Raw genomic sequence first — 20702 nt, 5'->3', positions numbered from 1 at the left:
CTTGCATCGAGGCGGCCTGTGGCCAATGCAAATCGGATTGTCGCTCGAACGGCCTCCATATTTGGCGTCTATTTTTGGTCATCAGATGGTGACTTTCCTCCAAGATAAAAAGAGACATTGCTCCTCTGGGTGCTAGTGCATTGAAGCATCTCTGTACGGTATGCTGTCCACTTTCGGCATCGGAAGAGGAAGTGTTCAACCGTCTCTCTCGCTTGTCTACAATCACACTGGTCTGATGATACCGCTTTGATGTGAAAGAGGTACGAGTTTAGCCTTGCTATGCCTGTTCTGAGTTGCGCAAGCACACTGGCTTTCTTCCACGATAGTTGGTCGTAGAGTCGTCTCGTGTGTATGCCCGGCAGCGCGGCGTCTACTCGTTTGGAGTGTCTGCCGACGTTTTCAGGCAGTGCCTTATCCATATTGACTTTCGATCGTGCAATGCTGAGTGTCGTCGATTGCATGCTAGGGAACTGTTTTTCTGGGGTGGGCCCTTGCTGTGTCGCCTTCCGGGCCTCCTCTTTGGCATGCTTGAGAAGCTCGTTCTCGCCGCTTGAGGGTATCCACAGAGCCCTTACGACGTTTCCATCTTCCCGCAGCTCTTCAATCGAATCATAGATACAGCGTATATATTCCTGCCCGGATTGCTGACGGAGTTGCCTCAGGGAGAGCGCGGCAGCTTTGTTGCTCGTGATCAGTGCGACGCTGCGATATCTCAACCTTGGTAGCGATCGCCTCAAGGCATATGCCATTGCTGCGAGTTCTCCGCTGTACGAATTCTGCTCCGCTCTCATCCCCAGTGTAAACGAGAAGGTCTCCAGCCTCGGACCGCCTCGCATGGACATCGGGATCTGGATTGCGCCTCCGACACCTACCACGTCGTTCCGCGCAGAGCTGCTCACTGCAACGCGTATGGCCCAGGCTGCCTCTGCCTCTCTTGTTGCTGACTCGTCGGTAATGGCTTCCACTCGCTTTTCCCATGGCGCCAATGTGAGTGGTTGAATGGTTTCTAACTTCTCCATTGGTACGTCTCTAAGTGCCATCGCTACCTGGTAGAGTGGTGACTGGTGAGACCTTCTGAACGCTCGTATGCGGGATGTTGTCCTTCGAAGCGGATTGGTATTGGGCAATATGTGGATATGCGTCCACATCTTGATTGCCCTCTTCCAAAACCGTTGTTTCGTAGAAGCGATATGAGCTTCTGCTTCCGCTACGCTCGTCGCCACTGTACTAAATGTCCCAACGATCGCCTGTGCTCCCACTTTCTGAACCCTGTTGATCGGTCCCATGAGTCTGTCTTTGAACCTATGCATCCACATATTGGAGGCGTAGTCCACAACCGGGGCGACAGTAGCTGTAAATAACTGTCTTGCCGTCGCTGGCGTTAGACCCCTTAACCTCTTCAGTTCCATTGCTGCTTTCAAACCCTTGGAAGCTGCCCTTGCAATATGTTCCTTGTACTTAAGCCCGGCATCCATGATAACTCCCAGGATCTTGACATGATCCTTCGGTTGGACTGTCTGTCCCTTGATCGTGAAGGGCTCCGAGTCGGTCTTGTACTTCTTTCGGGTGAAGTGTATGATAGCAGTCTTGTCCGCCTCAAACGTCGCGGCGCTTCTCCTCTCCCAGCCTAATGCCTCCTTAATGATCGATTCGACTCCCTCGCGGTTGCTTTGTGCCGTTGGCCCTGTGATCCAGGCTGTGAAATCATCCACAAATGCTATCGCCCCTCCATTGCTGTCGATCCGCCGCTGTACCAAATCTGCATTAAAGAAAAGGAATAAGATTGGAGATAGAGGAGAGCCTTCGGGTAGGCCTGCCTGTGGTAGGTCTCGAGTTTCCGATGACTCTCCGTTGACTTGGATCACTGCCGTGCGGTTCGAGCAAAATGCCCCTATCCTTCGGAGAAGCTCCTCTGGGATGCCGCGAGCTTTCATTCGTTGGAGCAATCTCTCCTTGCAGACGCCATTGTAGGCTCCCTCAACGTCGAAGCTGATAAGGCTGACAATTCGCCGGCCTTGCCAGGCCCTATAGATCTCTTCTTATAAGACTAGGAGTGCCTGCTCTGCCGATCGTTGTTTGCGGGCTCCAAAGTGATTCGTCGGAAGCAGCCCATATGTTTCCACTGCATGCGAGATACATTCTGCGACCACCGATTCCAATACTTTGCCAAGAGTAGCTAGAAGTGAAATCGGTCGCCAAGCCTTTGCAATTGTATAGTCCTCTTTACTGGGCTTTTTCAGCAGTATGATCTTTGCATGCCTCCATTGATCGGGTAATGTTCCCTCGTCTAAGGATGCCCGGAAGATGGCCATCACCCAACGCTTCACCACTGGCCATACCTGTTTCCAAACAATTGCAGGTAGCCCATCTCCTCCAGGAGCCTTCTACGTTTTCGCCGCAAAAAGTTGTCGTTCTACCTCCTCTATCGTGATATATTGTATTGTATTTTATGTCGGCCGGGGGGACACCCCAGAGGGCCTTTGCGCTAAGCTGTTTACGTTTCGTACAGTGCTTACATTATCACCCAAAGCCCCACAATTTCACTTTTAATGACTGGTCCAATCTGATGTACACGCTGTCGTGACAGGCCTGCTTGATGGCCAATTTCTCCAAGTGTTCAGCATCCTATCCTCAGCAGCTGAAGCACGGTCTGTCAAAATGAGACTGTATGATGTTAGTGGGATTTGATCTGAATAGTTAGTGTGCCTGAGGCTTCTGGTCCATGTCAAGCCTCCCTGTTGCAATGGCGAATTTGATTGTTGCCCGTACCGCCTGCATGTTTGGCGCCCATTTGTTCCCGTCAGATGCTGCCTTTCCTCCCAAGAAGAACGAGAGGTTTCCCATTTTTGTCTGTGAGCATCGCAGCATGCCTTCTCGTTGCGCGGTCCATTTTGTGCAGCGGAATAGGAAGTGTTCCACTGTCTCTGATGCTTGCCCGCATTCGCAAGTGTCCGATTCCATTGCTCCTATCTTGCACAGAAAGCTGTTAAGTCTCGCCATTCCGGTGCGGAGCTGCGACAGTACGTCTGCTTCCTTCCTCTTCAGCGGGTCATATAGAGTACGGGTATGCTTGCCTGGCAGTGCCGTGTCTATCTGCTTCGAGTATTTCCCGACTCTTTCTGGTAGTGTTCTTGTTTGCCGCTGCTTGGTTATCGCTATTCTTATCCTTGTGGACCTTGCTAGATGTTGTGGCACATCTGGTCTGCATTCTCCTTCTGTGGCCTTCCGGGCTGCTGCTTTGGCTTTTGGTCCCAGCGCGAAATCCTCTTCTCCTGTTGGAACCCACATCATCCGGAGAGAGTGGCCCTCGTCTTCAAGACGCATGATATGGTCGTAGATTTGCCGTATGATCTGTTGGCCAGATTGTTGTCGTGGCCGCCGTATGGCTTCTAGTGCGGAGCGGCTGCTCGTCATGACGGTCATATCCCGCCGGCAGAGTCCAGACGGCATACATCTCAATACCATCTCTATAGCGCGTAGCTCGGCGATGTATAGGTTCAGCTCTTCCCTCGACCCGAGAGTGATGAAGTAGCTGGCCACCACCTCGTCACCATTGTTGATCGCCGTATCTTGTACGACACCTCCCATGCCTACCATGCCCCCTCTCTGCGAGGAGCAGGTGGCAATGACTCTGCCATCTAACCCCTTTGCTGCTTCTACCGCTTTCTCCCGGTTAGGGTTGCACGACATTAGTGTACGGCCTCCCTGACCTACCCAATTCCCAGCCCACACTGGCCTATATCAGACGACAAGCCCGAGCCTGGATGGGCTCGGCTTTCCAGGCCTGGTGGCAAGACAAGCAGCCAGCCAGCTATCAACCTCTTGGGCTTGAAGCTAAGCCCAAATGCCCAGACGAGCTCTCAGTCCCACGGAAGCTCCTACGCCATCTACTAGCAGCTAGATCACAACATGGAGACTTTGCGGCCTATCACGAAAGGTTCAACCACACTGACTCTACCGACGACTGCTCCTGTGGCAGAAGAAAGTCACCCACGCACATCTTCTATTGCCGGAAGATATCGCCTAACAAGAGAAGACGGCTGCCTCCAAATACCCCTGAAGCTATCAGACAGGCTATTGGCAGCGGCTTTGGAGAATTCATACAGCTGGTTGAAGATACCGACTTCTTCAATCAAGTCTGCCCGACTCAAAGATCACCCACCTGGGCCCCCCACCAACCTAGCCTGACCAACTAGGCAGAATACGCTGCCCCCCCCTTCTCCTATGTCCCTTTCCTCCCTTTCCATTTCTCTCTTATCTATAGTTTTATTGCAACCAGGCCTAGGCCTAGCTGCTAGCTAGGACTGACCTTTAGTACACTAACCGAACAGCTGGCTGAAGAGAGATGCTTGCCCTACAAGGCCGAGTCAGCAGCTTGCAACTCGACACTCCCAAGGTCCGGCTGCCGCAAGCAGACCTAATCGCAAGATCAGAAGATGATAAGATTAAGAGACCCTGACCTGCAGTTAGCTTGATTACACACTTTGGCAGATGGCGTCACTTTTATAGTCACAGAAGGAAGATCTCAACCCAGCTTATGACCCCAGCACTTTCCCTATACACACACAGCTCTTCTAGCTGCTGATAACGCACTATACACTCCTTATGTACAGCCCCTAGCCCCCGCGGACGGGGGCCGGGCCCGAACCGCAATAGGCCCTAGAGCCGCAGAATTGCTAGATAGCTGCACAGTGGTGGAGGACGCCAAGGACTCTGAGGCAACCATAAATCATGTATGTAACTAGCCTAGCACGTCCTTTTGCCCCAGATGGGGATCGTGTGGGTCTTTGACCTTCAGGACGGAAATGAATGAATGAATCAATCAATCAATCAATCAATCAACGAGACACGACCGTTACATCGCGCGACGCAACCGTTGGAATATGGATGAGACTGGGATCTTCCAAGGGGTTGGGACCAATGGGCCTGTAGTTGGCCAATCACAGCGGAAGTCAACGATTAAGAAACACCCGGGATCTCATTGGACTACTATTATTGACGAGATTTCCGCAACCGGAAAGTGCCTTGATCCATTGGTTATCTTTAAAGGTAAAGAGACCCAACAGCAGTGGTTTCCAGAAGAGATGGACTTTCTAACCAATTGGGTATTTGCAGCTTCCTCAAAGGGCTGGACCTCTGATGAGATTGGTCTTGAATCGCTTAAAGGGATCTTTATTCCAGCCACAAAGCCAGAAAGATCCAATGAGAAGCGGCTTCTTATCCTTGATGGCCATGGATCACATGCAACGCCCGATTTTATGCGTCTCTGTGTGGATAATAGAATCCAATTGGTCTATTTACCACCACACACAAGCCACGTTCTTCAACCTCTTGATATATCAGTCTTTGGGCCACTTAATGCTGCATACTGAGCTGGCTTTTCCTGCCAATCCATTCGCGCTGAGCCGTTGACGTATCGATCGGATGAGTTGGAGGTCCCGATCCCGTCGAAGCCCTTGTCTCTGCTGGCGATCATACGCGATGCGTCCTTGGAGAAGTTGCAGGCCGAGTAGATCGTGATGCCGTTGATGCGAGCCGCCGGGGTCCCCAAGGTCCCCGTGACCAGTAGGCGGTTTGAGATCTCCTTGCCAGCAAAGAGCTCGACGAGTGCCTCGATGACCCGCGACTTCCCTGTCCCGCCTTCGCCGTCGATGAACTGGCACAGCTGGGGAGCAGGTTGGCCGTGCGTACTCTCGCCACTGTGTACGAGGTCGAGCTGCCGGCAGACGAGTAAGAAGGCGACCGACTGCTTTCTGTTGAGCGTGAAGCGCTTCGCCAGCTGCCTCCCCGCCGCTAGGAAGGATGTCGATGGTCCGAACCGGACGCTAACCGTTGGGCCGTTGTCTAGCATGCTCTCCTCGGTATCGGTAGCGGTCAGCTGGACGTCTTGCTCCCCGAACCCGCTCAGTACGGCGTCCACGGCTGCGTTGCGGCCGGCCGTGTTTCTGTCGGTCAGACCCTGGATGCCCTGGATCATCCTCTCCGTCTCTCTCGAAGCGCTTTTCTGCTGCGATTTGATAAATTTCAGCAGCCTCTGTGCTGGAATTTCGGATCCGGTGAACTGACCTCCCGGCAGGGTCACTGTTCTTGCTCCCCGCTCGGATGCTATCCGGGCACTCAGCTCAGACGTCGAACCCAGAGCGGCGTACCGGAATCGGCAGAGCTGCTGTGTCATCACCGAGAGCTCCTTCGAGCCGGCCGTGATCTGGTTTGCTCCACCGGCGCTCCTCAAGACGTCGATCAGTCGCGTGGCGTCCCCGATGTTGTTCCAAGTACCGCTGCGTTTAGCGTGATAAAGCGCAACGCAACAGGGAGGTTGACTGCAGGGAGCGGGTGGAGTCGTAGGCAGGCAGGTACCTAAACCTTTGTCGCACTAGGCTGGGAGGAAGCGTACGATCCTCACGCTAATAGTCCTCATTTTCTGGGAGATTACTGAGGGAGCTTGTTCTTCGGTGGCGTACGGAGTTTGCCGTACACGAGAAAGCACATGAACTTTGTTGAGCATGTCTGATCGCCGTGCCGTCGCCTGTGATCCTCGTCCATGCAATTCGCGCGGGAACTTACTATCACAAAGAGTTTTCAGACCTATACAGGCGAACTTGCTATGTCTGGCGAGGTCAGCTTCCACGAACACCATTCCGAAAGACATATTCCACGGAGGCGCCCGCATGCCTTCGGCCAGCCCGAATGCACTCACAGAAATGAACGACGAATGCACCAGGGTAGAGTAAATTGGAGATCATTCACTAATGGATTCGCGAAGTCACAAATCGTCAGAATCTCGCGGGCACCTTTCGGCATAGCACGCGCTGGCCTGGCAACTTAAAGACTTGAGACGGGCCGCGACGCAAGATAATTCCGTGGGTGAGTCGATTGTCGTGGAAGAAGCAGGCATGTGGTTAAGGTTTGAATAGCTGCCGTTGAGGCTGAGACCAAAAATTATGATTGGATATTGCCCACCAAAGCTGACCAGTAGCCAGGCACTGGTTGAAACGGTCTGCAAGTGCTGCCGCTGAAGGACATGTGTCTGACGGGCCGGGTGCATGCACGAATTCGTCAGCAACCCATCTGCATTGCAACGGCACCTTCCGAACCAACCACAGCAATCAGTTGAACGTTGAGATTTGGTTCAGCATCTTTGGTGAACTACGGTGGGCAAGCTTGACGTTTGGGAAACTTGCCTGACAATTAGCGGCGACTGCTGCCGCGTTGGCTTTTCCTATACCCGGCATATGCGTGAGCACAACGTTGTAGCGGCCGATGTCTAACCAATACATGCATAGATAAGTCAGCGGAATTTACCGAGCAGCCTAGGGATCCAAATAGTTGCGTTGTTTCGTATCGCAAGCCACAGTGACAAATTTTCGAATCAACCTTTTTTTCCTTCAAAATCAAGTCAAAAGATATATTCTGAATATAGATAGTTCCCAGAGTCTTATGCTCTCACAAGGCGTTATTCAGCCAGCTGAGCCACACATAGCATTAGACTCTCATACCCTCATTAGCATAGCTGCCATGCATGTGATAAAACCCGGCACTTGGGAATCCCTGTTCAAAAGCTCTTCGGAATCAGTAAAAGATAAATTTAGCAGTCTCGAATGTTATTTGCTATCAACTTAGCGGTTGTGTGCCCTGGTTTTAGCGCGGCGGTTCCTGGGCTAATCCCTTGGTGTGCTTCGACCCTCCGTGCTTGGCAAAGCGACCGGCACTGCTATACACGAGGGGACTCTGTGGCGTCGAGTTGAGGATGTCCATGGAAGATAATTTTAGAAGTCTGGGCTTTCTGCCACGCCCTGGCCTTGGTGGCGGTTCCTAAGCTAATCACATCCACGCGGTGGCGTGCGCGTGGACATCAAGAGTTCGCGGGGTGCATCGACCTGTACACACAACAGAGCACATGTAGCGCACTGACCCAAGGGCGGGCGAGTTCCAGCTGGCCTCACACAGGCGGTCATAGCCACGGGCATCTCGGCATACTTGTGCGTGTGATAGGGCTAATGAGTGGCTGCAGAACGGATAAGAATTCGACGTGTTGAACGATCAGACAGCACCGTGGGATGTCAACTCCCTGCTACGCGTCTGGAAACCCCCATAGGGCTGTCCACGCTTGGCCTTAAAAGGGAGAAAGCGTACAGATTAGAACTAGTCGCGGACCGCTTTGACCTGTCAAGAGGCAGGATGTCGGCGTAGGCCACAGGATCAAAGCTCACGCTATACTCCAGAGAGCTGGTGGCTCAGCTAGTGCGACGTTGGGAAACAATTCAAAAGTTACGACAGCATGACGACATAATTTATCGGTCGATCAGCGCTGGTATACCGATGCTCTTTTTCGTGATCAAGCTCAAGCGCCATAGCTTGCCAAGCAGCTGTTGGATAGAGTGACCTTGGTGAGAAATATTGACTGCTATTTGTATATCTCGGACGAGTACCAGTATCTCCGCGGAGAGCTGTTTTCCCTATCGACCTACGACCATTTTCCCTTTGTCCTGCATGACCCTCCCCGTGAGAGTATGAGTTGCTGCACTGCAACTTGTGGCTGAATAGCTCACCATCGGAGCAAAGACCAAGAGATTCTCTCCGCAATAGAGACCATGTCCCTGGTAACATGTGGGAAAAGTCTCCTTCTGCCAGGGCGATCCCGGAACCTTATCATCCATGATGGTGGCGTTATTACTAGCCATTTACGAGGCTCATGCGCCAGGGGAGCTGGAGCTGCCTCCGACAAAGATGATGGTGTGGCCGACATCCAAGCCTCGTGGGATGAGAAGCCGTGGAGCCTCTTCATCGAAAAGAGGCAGGATCATTTGCACCGTGAGAGCCCAGGCGCCCCTGGTGACCATCGCCCCGACTGGGTTAGTAGATTTGCTAAGTGCTAGTGACTCTTCACTGCATGTCGGTGGTGTTCAAGTTCTCAGACCTCTTGGACCCCCGTGGTCAACCAGATATTTAAAAGCCCTCATCTCCATTTCTGCTTCCAGGCCACATAATCTGACCAACTTCATTCCTTACCTCTTCCCTTTCAGAGAAACCTCCTTAACTCTTTAATTCCCACTTCTCACATTTCTTCGCTCGCAAATATGGCGGAGTCAGACTCGACAGAGGCCAATGCCAAGCCTCAGGCGAACCTCAACGTCCTCGGCGTCTTTTGGATCGTGTTTGCCCTCTCCTGGACCATGATCGTCGCAGGCGGCATGCTCTTTCTGTGGCGTCGTCGCGACATGCCCATATTGAGGATTCGAGGCCTACCGCTATCTTTCCTCGCTATCACATTGCTCCATCTCTACTGGGGCGCCGTCCAGACCGGGTATGTCTGGTTCCCTCTCGCTGCACCCGAGGTCGAGTACTGGATCATGAGCATCTACCTTCCCTGCGGTATAGCTCTATTCCACGCCTCCAACAGCCGATTTCTCTATGTCGCCAAGGCCCAGAAGGAACTCTTCGCTTCAGACTCTGCCTCGATCAAGACCAAGCCTGCCAAGTCCAAGTTCTTGTTCTGCCGCTTTCGATCTCTCAACTACACCAGAAAGATTCTCGTGCTTGTGGGAGCGGGCATGATCTTTCAGGTAATGCAGCTTGCAAAGTGATGTTGACATTTCAATTGCTGACGCGAAAGCCAGCTCTTGCTTACAATCTTCATGTACCTTATTTCGAGAAAGTTCCATCCTCTCTTTGGCATCCCGGGCACCGAGGTTACAGGAACGGAAGACGTTCAGAAGTCTAAAATGCGCAGAGGCTGGGAATGGTAGTGCCGACTATTTCCTGGAGCAACCCAGTACTAACACATCTTTCTAGGTGGCCATCTGTCTTTTGGCAGTTCTTCTGGGCATGGATAGTCGCTCCCTACATTCTCTGGCAAGCTCGTGGAATCAATGATACCCAGGGATGGAGGACCCAAACTATTGCTTGCTGCCTTTCGAGGTTAGTATCTCCTAACATGAAATGGTCGATTCTATGCTGACAGCTTAAGCAGTCTTCATGCTACCCCTCTGTGGCTTATTGCCTTATATGTCCCTCCTATGTCTGCCGTCGATAACTTCTGGATTCCTCCTCAATGGTAAGCTATCCCAATATCTATGTGATTAACGGGGGAGATACCAAGCTCACTCTATTCAAGGATTGCCCTCTCGATCATGATGCTCGAGATCTTCACCATCTTCCTTCCCTGTTGGGAGGTCTTCAGATACCTGGCTCTGCGCCGAGAGGCCCTCGAGTCAATCGCTCAATGGCAACTCAATAGGAATGTCGGTAAGGCCTCAAGGTCAATTACCACAGCCTCCACATCGGCGGCTGGCTCATTTTTGACCGCGTGGTCGAAGGATGGCTCCACTACGAGCGGCTCCACCGCGAGCGGCTCCACCACGAGCGGCTCTGGCGTGAGTATCCTCACCATGGAGGCTCTCGAGTATATCCTTGAGCGCAACCCTGGGCCTCTTCAGCAATTCTCTGCCCTCAGGGATTTCTCTGGAGAGAACATCGCCTTCCTAAGAGCCGTTGCTGAGTGGAAGTCTTCGCTTCCTCCGGCAGTTCTCGACCCAAAGAAACTTAAGGATAACGACGACGTCCAGGAACTTGTCCGCGAACGATTCAACAGCGCTCTCCGAATCTACATCGACTTCATCAGCTCTCGGGATGCCAAATTCCAAATCAATCTTTCCTCTCAAGACCTCAAGAGGCTTGAGTGTATTTTCGAGTCGTCCGCCCGCGTTCTCTATGGCGACAAGCACGAGGTTAATCCGGCTACGCCCTTTGACTCCTTTCCTATGACTAGTGTCAGGCGGCCTTCTGCGTCATCTCACGGTTCTGAGACTGGTATCATAACCGGGTCGATTAATGACACGGAAGTCATCAGAGACAAGACCCTATACTGGGGTGATATCCCCGACGGCTTTGATGTCACTGTCTTCCATGACGCTGAAGCAAGCATCAAATACCTTGTCTTTACTAACACTTGGCCGAAGTTTGTTAAAGATCAACAATATCATCGTTCGTAATGAATTTGGAGAATAGAGGATCAAAGCTTTCTGTCCCTCTTAGGGATGAAAACAAGTCGGTTTCTTGAACATAGGATCAATTGGGCCTTGTGGCAGTCTTTTCACAGCGAGCAAGGGAATTAAGGATATCATTAGATTGAAGCCTAGTGTATTTAGTTTGTAGCAAGGCTTGTTCGCTCCATGATATATTATACGGCTGCTACGACCACACTTCCTCGACGTATTTGTGCTTCAAGCTGTCGCACCCTGCTATTATTCGCATCGCCCGGGGCTTTTAAATAGGTAATTGAGACGGTTGATATAGTGAAGCGAATTCAATAGCAGAAATAAGAAGTTGCATGTGTAGTGATTACCTTTTTGGGTGATGTAATTAAAAAAAACGAAGACAGGCCTGGACGCCTTGGATCAAGACCACCGGGTTTCGGAACCACCTCTACTGCTTTAAATAAGCATTAACAGATGCCAGTGTTCCCATTAAACGCGCTTAACTTTTATTACAAAGTTATTACTTTCCAGTTACAAAGCATATCTAAGATGTCCCAGTTCCAGAGTGCTTGGGCGAGCTGCTGTAGCTCGGTGTCGGTGATGGTCTCGAGCGGGTAAGGAGATACCAGAGAGCCAATCGTACTGGGAGCCCGGGAGAGACGGATAACTTGATTCTCCAACGAGAGGGCACCTGGTGTGGGCATGTCGACGCATTTATTGTAGTTGGAGGTCAGCACAGCCTGGTTGGCTCGGCGTGAGTCTGGGATACTCCCACAGCCTCCTCTGACAAGGGACCGATGGAATTGTGGCTTGTTGGGACCCAACAAAACATCTCGCAAGGCACATCGGGGGCAGCTGCTGAGCCCGGCTGAAAAGCCCGCACTGTTACTCTTTCTCGCCCATGAGGCCTCCCCTCACTGCTCACACTCTTTTTTTCAACGCCTTTTCGTGCGTCTAGATGATAATGCCATGAGTGTCGCAATGACTGTTACCCCCGCGCCCGCCCAACCGCCGTTACGACCGAAGCCGCGCCGTCTCTTGAAGGCCCAAACGACCGACAGACGAGATTCAGGATACGTCACCCAGTCCCCGTCGCCCGACGGCAAGTCACTCGAGACTACACAGAATACCTGCCTCGGCGCCACCGTCGATGGCAAGGCCCGACCCGTTCCGTCAGCCCTCACGCGTCTCGCTGACCTCGCCGAATTTGACAAGAGTGTTGGCGACGCCACGCGCTCCCACTTCAACCACATGCACTCGCGGCTTGAAGAGCCGCTGCTGGCGTATATTCGCAACAAAATTCCAGGCAAGAAATACCGCCCGATTGCCTTAAGACTGATGGTCCTGGGACGCTCCGAAGATGATGCGAAGCCGTGCATTGTCGTCCTGTGTCCAGAGCAGCAGTCGAAGAGGGTCAGGAAGTTTTTTGACAAGGATTCCGTCAGGACCTTGTGTCGGCCTGAAGACGGTACTCTACCCTCGTTCGAAGTCTTCGTCCTCGGTCGGCCGCTGGAGACGAAGCAGGCAGACGAAGACATCAACGTCCTCATTCCCATCATTGGGGAGAGCGAGGGTTATACAACCGAGACGTACTGCGGAGCCCCTATCGTCATCCGGCAGCCTTCCGGCGTCGAAAAAAGGGGCACCTTCGGCGGCGTCGTAAAGACTGTTTGGTCGAATGGAGATGTCAAATTATACGGGCTAACCGTTGGCCATCTCCTCCTGGGCGACTTGGAAGATGACCTGACGCTTGGCACGGAGAGCGACGGGGCCGAGCGCTCGGACGACTGGGGATTCGAGCTTTCAGACTCTGAAAGTGAGGCCGAGTCCGATGATTCGGCTGAAGAAGAGCCGGATGATGAGACTCAACCATTGCGTGTGATGGATGAACTCCAGTTGCCTTCGGCAGACGCAAGTGCATCCTGGACGGTCCTCGAGTTGGGCAAGATAGGTTCCATTTCGAAGGACTCACCGCAAAATCAATCGGCAACGACCGGCGCAAACGGTGAGCCAAAGGCTTACTACGACTGGGCTCTTATCGATATGGTCAGCTACAAGCCGAACCGCATTCGACCGAGGAACTTGCCACACGGCGAGGTTCAGAAGGACGGAGCCTTCAAGTCCGGGGATCTCGTGATACCCGCCTCGCCGTCTAGCAGTAGACAGTCAGTCGTCCTTGTAAGCGGATCAGCAGGGCTGAAGCGAGGATCTCTGTCGGCTCTGCCTTCGAGACTCCTTCTAGGCCCTGGAAGAGAGTTTGTTGACGCACTGGTCCTAAACCTTGATAGCGATAAGCGTATGTAGTGGCTTTCCTTTCTCACTTACTCTACTTTTGGAGTCGATCAACTAATATGTGAGCAGAAATTCTCGATGGCGACTCAGGGTCATGGGTGGTCAACGAGAGAACCCTTGAGGTTTATGGCTACATCGTTGCTGCCGATGCCTTTGGTGGAGGCTACATTATTCCACTCGTTGAAGCATTCCGGAATATCAAAAACACCCTGGGATGTCAATCTGTCGATCTGGCTACCACAATCGATATGGCGAGTGCCAAACTTGAGCGTATGCCCGACATGAATGGCGAACCAGCAGCCACGATGGCCCCCATCCTTGCGGAGCATTCTGTGCTGCGTGGTCCACCCATCGTCTTCCCAGAAGCATTTTCAGTCTCGCCTTTCGCGTCGCTGATGTCGGGTCGCGCCAGTCCCTTCTCCCCCACGACCTCTGCCACTGCGACAAAGAATGCAATGGCGGCCTCGACCTTCGGAACCTTCCAGTCAATGGACAAGATCTCTCCTCCCATGAACGCTATGTCAGGGGGCGGCAACGATCTCAACCGCGCCATTGCTCAAGAGTTTCGAGAACTCAAGGATGATCACTTTGAGAACTCATGTGAATGGTGTCCGTTCTACCTTCATGAGCCCATTAAATACTATCCTACGCCATGGACTTCATGTACCAAGCAGCGAGCAGAGATATCGCACATCATCACCCACACAGTCAGTGACCACGGCCTGATTCGAGGTAACAACTCGAAGCGAAGAAATCAGCGATACATTACCGGGTGCAGTAGTCACAAGGCTGAAAAGAAAGGGAAATCGGATTGTGTCAACTGCTCCCAGGTCGAAGAATGGACGGAGGGGGAACTCAACGACGAGACACACGCCGGACCCTCCCTCTACCTCCGCTGCTACACTCAGCTACCAACGAAGAAGGATCTCTTTTTCCACCTCCAGTCACCGAGCATATGTCTATACCAAGAAGACCTTCCGATGCGGGGAAAGTCAAGAATTCTGTATAGCGTGTTCTGTTCATTGTCCGAAGTTCCCAAGTTCCGTCCTCCACCCGAGACATCTGCGCCATCCCGCGGCGCGAGATCTCGGACACAGAGCGTTTCTAGCGATAGGCCTTCAACAATGGCCCACAGCCCGATGTCGGGCCCTTTAACAGTGTCGCCTGAGGCGGCCTTCGTTGCCGCCTCTGCTGCTTCCCAAATCGTCACGAACGACCACGACACCCACGCCGAGACCTGGTACGACCAGCATGGCATTGAGCCCGCTAGAGAAACTGCCCTAGTGTCTTCAGAAGCCCTAAAACTTGTCAACGACTTCCTCGACCAACTTCTCTTCAACTTCCTCTCCGTTGCCCGAGCCACCACCCTCTCCGCCTTGCGACCAGCTGTTGCCGAAGTTCTGAAGCGAAAACTTGCCAAGGATGCCGTCAATAATTCCGACGAGGAACTGCGCGAATACCTTGGAGAGGGTTATGAGGAGGACTATTTTCAACCCCAAGGCGCTGATCCATCTCGAGATTGGGATCTTGAGCTGGTTTGGAAGCGCACAAGACTACGATGCATGGTCTATTCCTCGCTGGGAGACATGGAGGAGGAAGACGAAGATCTGTATATGGAACAAGAGAACCTCGAGGTTGGCGCCGACGAGCAGATTTCAGCTGTTATTTCCCCTGCAGTGGCCATCTTTTTGACATCTGTTTTGGAATACATGGGCGAGCTCACCCTTACTGTCGCCGGACAGGCTGCATACCACAGGCTGCGAACCAAGTTCCAGAAGGAGATTAACGAAGGCGCCAAGAGCCCCACAGACATTGCTGATCGAATCGTCGTCGAAGACCAGGACATGGAGAGAGTTGCTCTCGATAGAACTCTTGGACGACTATGGAGAGGCTGGAAGAAGAGAATTCGCTCCCCAACTTTCGACATGAGTGGTCGGCCCTACTCAAGGTCATCCATGGGTCATCTGAGGCACGATAGCAACGTTACCGAGATGAGCCGAGTTCCCTCACACGGTGACGGAGACAACGATGCCAAGAAGGATGGGAAAGAAACTGATGATACGGAGCGTGCCCCCGCAGGGATCGCTTTGCCAATGGGCGACAATGACGTTTATGAGATCGAAGTTCCTGGCCTCGCAGCATACAGCGATGACGAGGATGAAGATGAAGAGGAAGAGGACACTTTCAACGGACGCCGACCAAAGAGCTTGTTGATTCTTCCATTCGAGGGTCCTTCTGGCCTCCCAACCCCTGTCATGTCCCAGCCAAACACGCCCGACTTCGCCGGCCGGAAGAGATCCAACTCCCTTCCTACCTCTGGGACCTCGCCATATCGCCCAGTCACAAAACGATCCAAAGAGGCAGCATTGGTGGAGGCCCGTGTAGCCAACGAAGAACAAGACACGAAGGAAGTTGCAAAGGAGGAACAGGCAGTCGACGAGACAAAGCCTGCTGAGGAAACAAAGCCTGTAGATGAGCCGTCATCGAAAGGTTCGACCTCAAAGCGACTGTCGAAGGTTGTCACAAACCCGTCGGCCGCTGCAGCCTTCCGCAATCGATCCCGGCGAGGAACCGGCGAAGAGGAAGAGGGAAAAGTGGCCTATGAGAAGGCCGAAATTCTTACCTCATCCAGAATATCAGTTTCTGGCAGCGCATCACCTGCGTTCTCTGATTCTAGAGGCCCGTTCTCCTTGAAGAGATCCAATAGCGTTCATTCCGCCCGCATCGTTGATGTCACAGGGCCTAAGAGTCCCAGCGGATCTCGCTCACCGTCCGTGGATACCACTGATCGAGTTCGCCCCGCGAGCGTCAACCTTTCTGCTCAAAGCAGCGTCTACTCCACCAAGTCCACTCTCCCGACATCCCACACCCACAGCATCGGAATGGTTTCAATCGAACGGTCTAAGACGAGAGACGATGTCGATGACGCTGGAGTGAGCTCATTCGCTCCTCGGCCTATCCATACCTCCGGATCGTCTGCTTCGTCAGGAACGTCCCGCTTGAAGGCGGTTCGGACTTCGGAGGAGAACGCCTCACGCTCTGAGAATGTTGCCCGCAACTTTAAGGAGCTGATACAGAGCAACCAAACTATTACTTACACGCTTACACCCGAGAATATACGTGATATTGACGTGAGCGAAGCTAAAACCCACCCTTTTTGTTATGTACTAATCAATCAATATAGCATAAACGATCTCTGGGTCAGACTCCCGTTGTTACGAAAGGTTCTTGGAAGACCGATGACGCTCGGAGCCACAACCGGTCTCGATCCTCATCAGCCGCTACTGAAGTCAAGACGCACCACCGTGCAACCGGTCTGGGCGACGACAAACCTAAGGTTGGCGTTCAATCTCCGACCATGGCCTCTGTGAAGCCCGCTCGCGGCCCTTTAGCTGCCCGAGAGGCGCGAGTTCCCAGTGAACCCACCGCAGATTTTGCCGAGTTCATCAAGTCGACTGGGCCCTCAGGAGCAGCACAAACTCGACCTGCGCCTCTACGGAGCAACCCACCTGAGACCACGCCTTCCGCGACCAACCCAGCCGTTGAAGCTCGCCGCGTGTCTTCCACTAGCAATCGGAATCGCTACATGCCTCGAGCAATGACTGAGGGTAGGTCAGGCAACTCGGATTTGATTGATTTCATCCGGCAAGGTCCTCCTGGTGCCTCCAACAACCGTATCCAGCGCACTGTTGCTCCCTTCCGAGACACCCTCGACTCGGATGAAATGCCGGGTGCTGTTGGCGGGAAAGCTGTGGATGCTACCATCCCAGACATCCGATATAGCCAAGCTTCCACGCATGCAACCGATACGTCAATGCCCTCGATTCACTCCTCAGTCAACTCCCATATTGCTCTTCTGAAGCACAAGGGTGGGTCTGCGCCCGCCAGCAGGATGTTTGACGACGAGGACATGATGCCCAAGGGCAAGACTAGGCGTGTGAAAGATCCTTACGCAATCGACTTCAGTGATGAAGACGACGACGATGACTTCATTACGACTCCCAAGCCCCCAGTTAAGAAGGAGGAGAGCCTAGCGGAATTCTTGAGAAACTACGAACCGCCACCAGAGCCTGTCAGTCAGCCGATCGCGCACAAGATGCCCAAGAAGAAGGCGAGCGCACCCAGCCTTATCGGCAGGTTCATACGCAGTAGCAGCAACGCCAACCCTGGCAGCGTGCCCCAATCACCCGTCGTGGACTCGCGATCCCTCAGCAGCAGAAGCGGGGGCAAGGGCTACATCCCCATCCAGGTCAATATCCCCCCTGGCTACGACAAGTATGGGCCTATTGACAAGCCTGCCGCTCGGCCTCCGATGCCTCCATCAGGTGGCTCCATGGGTCGTGTCCGATGAAGAGGTTCGAGCCCAGAGAAGCTGTGTCAAATGTTAGCCGTACCTCGGACCTGGCAGCCTTCCTTCGTAACTCGGAGCCGCCGCCAGAGCCCGTTGCGCCGCCCCCCCCGACAGGAGGAGGGGACAGCTTGTTGAAGAAGTTCGGCAGGCGAAAGAAGCCTTCAATGGCTTAAAGATTCCATGTTTACGACCCGATCTACCCCTCACGGATGTTCCGCTGCCGCTTCGACGATGATCTACTCCGCTTACGAGCTCATGTACCTAATACTTAGTGCATGTCGATGAGGGAGGCCTTCCACTCTACCTTTTTTTTTTTCAATCTCTGTCATGCGTCGGCGTTTTTATCGACATTTATATCTCAACTTTGAGAACTTACCTTGACCCAATCTTCTTAGAACCCCCCTTTACCTACCACAAGCATCAACTCAAAGTCTCATTTTCGACGTCAGCATGGACATGAAAGTCCTTACTCACAGCCCCAGCGTGCTGACCAGTCCTGATCGTCTCCATAAGATTTACCGACTGCAAGAGAAGAACATTTCCACGTACTTGCCGCTCCCCCAGTTCGTCGCCGTCGGTGATCGGAGCTCCGGAAAATCATCTCCGGTTGACGACATTGAGCGACAATTGCAAGGTATTGAATTCGCTAAGCCGGCGGCCGTGGACACATCCTCTCGACCTCAACTACCGGCTCAAAAGAGACTGGTGGAAGCACTTACCGCTCCCCTTAGCGACACGCTCGAAGGCCAGTTTCGGCGGAGAGACAACACTATCAACGCGGTCAGTGCGTATTGCGTCGTCGAAGAAGGGCAAACCGTCCGCCGCACAAACACATCGTCAGCTTACCCCAGCGAGCGTGCTGTCATTGGCGAGCCTCCAGCCGAGAGCCTCTGCATATGACGCTGATGTCAGTCTTCGTCAAGACAAAGCAGGAGAGACCGAGAAGGTGCTTCATATGTGTCGGCAAGGCACTCACCTTAGCGGGTGATGATGGAGCTGTCCAGGATCTCATCCACGAGTTCTACACTTCTGGTGACGTGACTAAGCACCTTCAACGCAAACACTTGTCGAATCTGCGGGACGGCGACAAGATCCAGTGCCATATTTGCGACATGTCACTTGACCACAAAATGCACCTCAAGAACCATGCTCTGTGAGTGCACGGAACCGTGCCTTAGGCTGCACTTTCTAGTCTTCTGTTTCAACACGCTACATTGAGTAGAGTAGATTGCAATATAGAGAATCGTTTTCAGGCATAGCGTCCTGCCGGCCAGGCCACGTCGCGTATCCTCTTCGGGAGCCTTTAGTAGTTTATCTCATTGCTAGCAGGGAGCCGTATCGCAGTCAATATATTTCGTTTTCTCTTAGTGCGTACGTGAAAGAAAATTCTGGTGCCTTTTCGCGCAAGCTAGGCTTAGACTCTACGTGAGTGATCGGAGGGCCACAGACTGTGCAAGGTAGATGCAGAAAACATACTATCCCACTCAGGTACATGCATGGATCCGCATCTAGCGCTCGTTGGTTGTTCTTTTCTATCATTGATGCAGAATCAATAGAAGGAGAAATCTCGGCGGTTTTGGAACTCTGAATTATCGCTATATCACTGCCCGAGGATGCCTACTGAGAATCACTATTCATCCGAGTGCTGCAGATGTCGGTGGTTGGTAGGCTTTCTCGGTTCATATGTCACATGTAGGTGCATTAGCTGCGAGGTTGGACAACGTGATAGAGGAGTTCGATCAAGGACTGCAGTCGAGCGGATGGAGAGTGAAAGAGACAGCAACAAGCCTTTTCCCTCCACGTAGACAGTAATATGTCCTGAAGTTAGGACAGATGTCGTGGATACCTAGGGCAATGTTGAACCGGGTTAGTCAACTGGAGAGGACTGTGATAGAAGAGAAACCTCTAATGTTGTTATGTTTCGTCATAGTCGATACTAAATCTAACTTGCCGTGTTTTCCTATTCAACAGAAACCGAGGGGGTTGACTTTCTTTTTGTTGGCGAACGGGGTAATAGGAGGCATTGATCGGGCATTCGGAAGCGTGCAGAGAGGCGGGATTGAAAATATTCATCCGCACCAAAGGCCGTAGGCAAGTCACGTTCGCAACCAATCTTTCGAGAGCTTGGTCGTTGCGGTGCGCTATCCAGATCATGCTAGCGCTATGCTTGAGGATTCCTTTTTTGCTGTCCGAAGGGTTCCGATAGGTAAATTGTCTGGGAAGAGATGGTGCGATTTGTGTCTTAAAGGGGCCATACAGCCACGTGACATCGCAATCTTTCAGCCTGAGATCAAATAATCATATTAATTCCGCCCAAGACGACACGAGCAAAACCCTCGCCAATCAGCAGGTACAACTCACCAATTCAAAGTTTCTGGGGAGACAGTCTTCAGCAAATACTTTGACTTAGTCCAACTTGGTGGTTCACCTGCGGCTCTCTCCTCGGCACGTTCTGTCCTGCGATGTATCGTCGCGGTAGAGCACCGGTCTATTTCCTTGGGAAGCCTGGGCTGTGGGCAATGTTGTAGTCAGGTTCCCCGTGAGGTGCGGGGATGGTGTTGGCGCTGGACTGATGGCAAGAATATCTCGAAATTTCGGCGCGAACTCTTGTACGCGATCGTCGTTGTAAATCACATTAGATACCTCGGGAATCTTGAGGATGCCAAGTACTATCTGTGCACAGATTAGCCACGTTTATGAAGGTAGAAACTGGTGGGGTTGGCGATATGGACCTCGCCAACATCCGCAGATTGGATAGCTTGGATAATTTTCTCTCTAAACCGTTCAATGTCGAAGGCCATGTTGTTTTGGAGGCGAAACGTGTTTTTGAGTCAAAAGAAGAGACGGCAGGAACCATTGAACATGGTCCTGAAGCGGGTATTTGTATTTGTATTTGTACATACCTTGTACAGGTACATAACTCTGCGCGATCAATCCACGGTCTGTCCCCAACAAGGTGGGTCACAGTTGTTACAAGCACGCGTCCACCTTTGATCTATCTGCCAATTGATCATATCGAGTTTCAGTATGTACAGCAAAGCCCAGTTGTGTCAATTTGGTGTGTATGCCGAGGTTAGTCAATG

At 52.5% G+C, this 20702-nt stretch overlaps 5 protein-coding genes across 5 annotated transcripts; 3 read left to right on the top strand and 2 right to left on the bottom strand.

Moving 5' to 3' along the window:
- Positions 1-5623: 5623 nt before the first annotated feature.
- BGZ61DRAFT_300085 (uncharacterized protein) lies at positions 5624-6262 on the bottom strand (the record flags this gene model as incomplete). Its single annotated transcript, XM_046238675.1, has 1 exon — positions 5624-6262. A coding segment is annotated over one exon (639 nt), but the record flags the coding sequence as incomplete, so codon positions are not given.
- Positions 6263-9077: 2815 nt separating this feature from the next.
- On the top strand, positions 9078-10991 carry BGZ61DRAFT_499920 (uncharacterized protein; the record flags this gene model as incomplete). Its single annotated transcript, XM_046251467.1, has 5 exons — positions 9078-9563; positions 9618-9742; positions 9793-9918; positions 9971-10054; positions 10115-10991. The coding sequence occupies 5 exons, from the start codon at positions 9078-9080 to the stop codon at positions 10989-10991; spliced, it is 1698 nt and encodes a 565-aa protein (XP_046095404.1).
- A 966-nt stretch (positions 10992-11957) lies between these two features.
- BGZ61DRAFT_540393 (uncharacterized protein) lies at positions 11958-17619 on the top strand (the record flags this gene model as incomplete). The annotated part of the gene is made up of 3 exons (XM_046254902.1): positions 11958-13272; positions 13338-16399; positions 16453-17619. The coding sequence occupies 3 exons, from the start codon at positions 11958-11960 to the stop codon at positions 17617-17619; spliced, it is 5544 nt and encodes a 1847-aa protein (XP_046095403.1).
- A 450-nt stretch (positions 17620-18069) lies between these two features.
- BGZ61DRAFT_540392 (uncharacterized protein) lies at positions 18070-18519 on the top strand (the record flags this gene model as incomplete). Its single annotated transcript, XM_046254901.1, has 1 exon — positions 18070-18519. One exon carries the CDS (start codon positions 18070-18072, stop codon positions 18517-18519), a length of 450 nt encoding a protein of 149 aa, XP_046095402.1.
- Positions 18520-20043: 1524 nt separating this feature from the next.
- Positions 20044-20420, bottom strand: BGZ61DRAFT_486064 (uncharacterized protein; the record flags this gene model as incomplete). The annotated part of the gene is made up of 2 exons (XM_046249801.1): positions 20044-20292; positions 20352-20420. 2 exons carry the CDS (start codon positions 20418-20420, stop codon positions 20044-20046), a joined length of 318 nt encoding a protein of 105 aa, XP_046095401.1.
- Between the last annotated feature and the right edge of the window lie 282 nt (positions 20421-20702).

This window comes from Ilyonectria robusta, assembly GCF_021365365.1.
Source record: "Ilyonectria robusta strain PMI_751 chromosome Unknown BGZ61scaffold_43, whole genome shotgun sequence".
NCBI classification, from domain to species: Eukaryota; Fungi; Ascomycota; class Sordariomycetes; order Hypocreales; family Nectriaceae; genus Ilyonectria; species Ilyonectria robusta.
The sequence above is the reverse complement of the archived record's forward strand: the minus strand, read 5'-3'. Positions and strand labels throughout refer to the sequence as shown.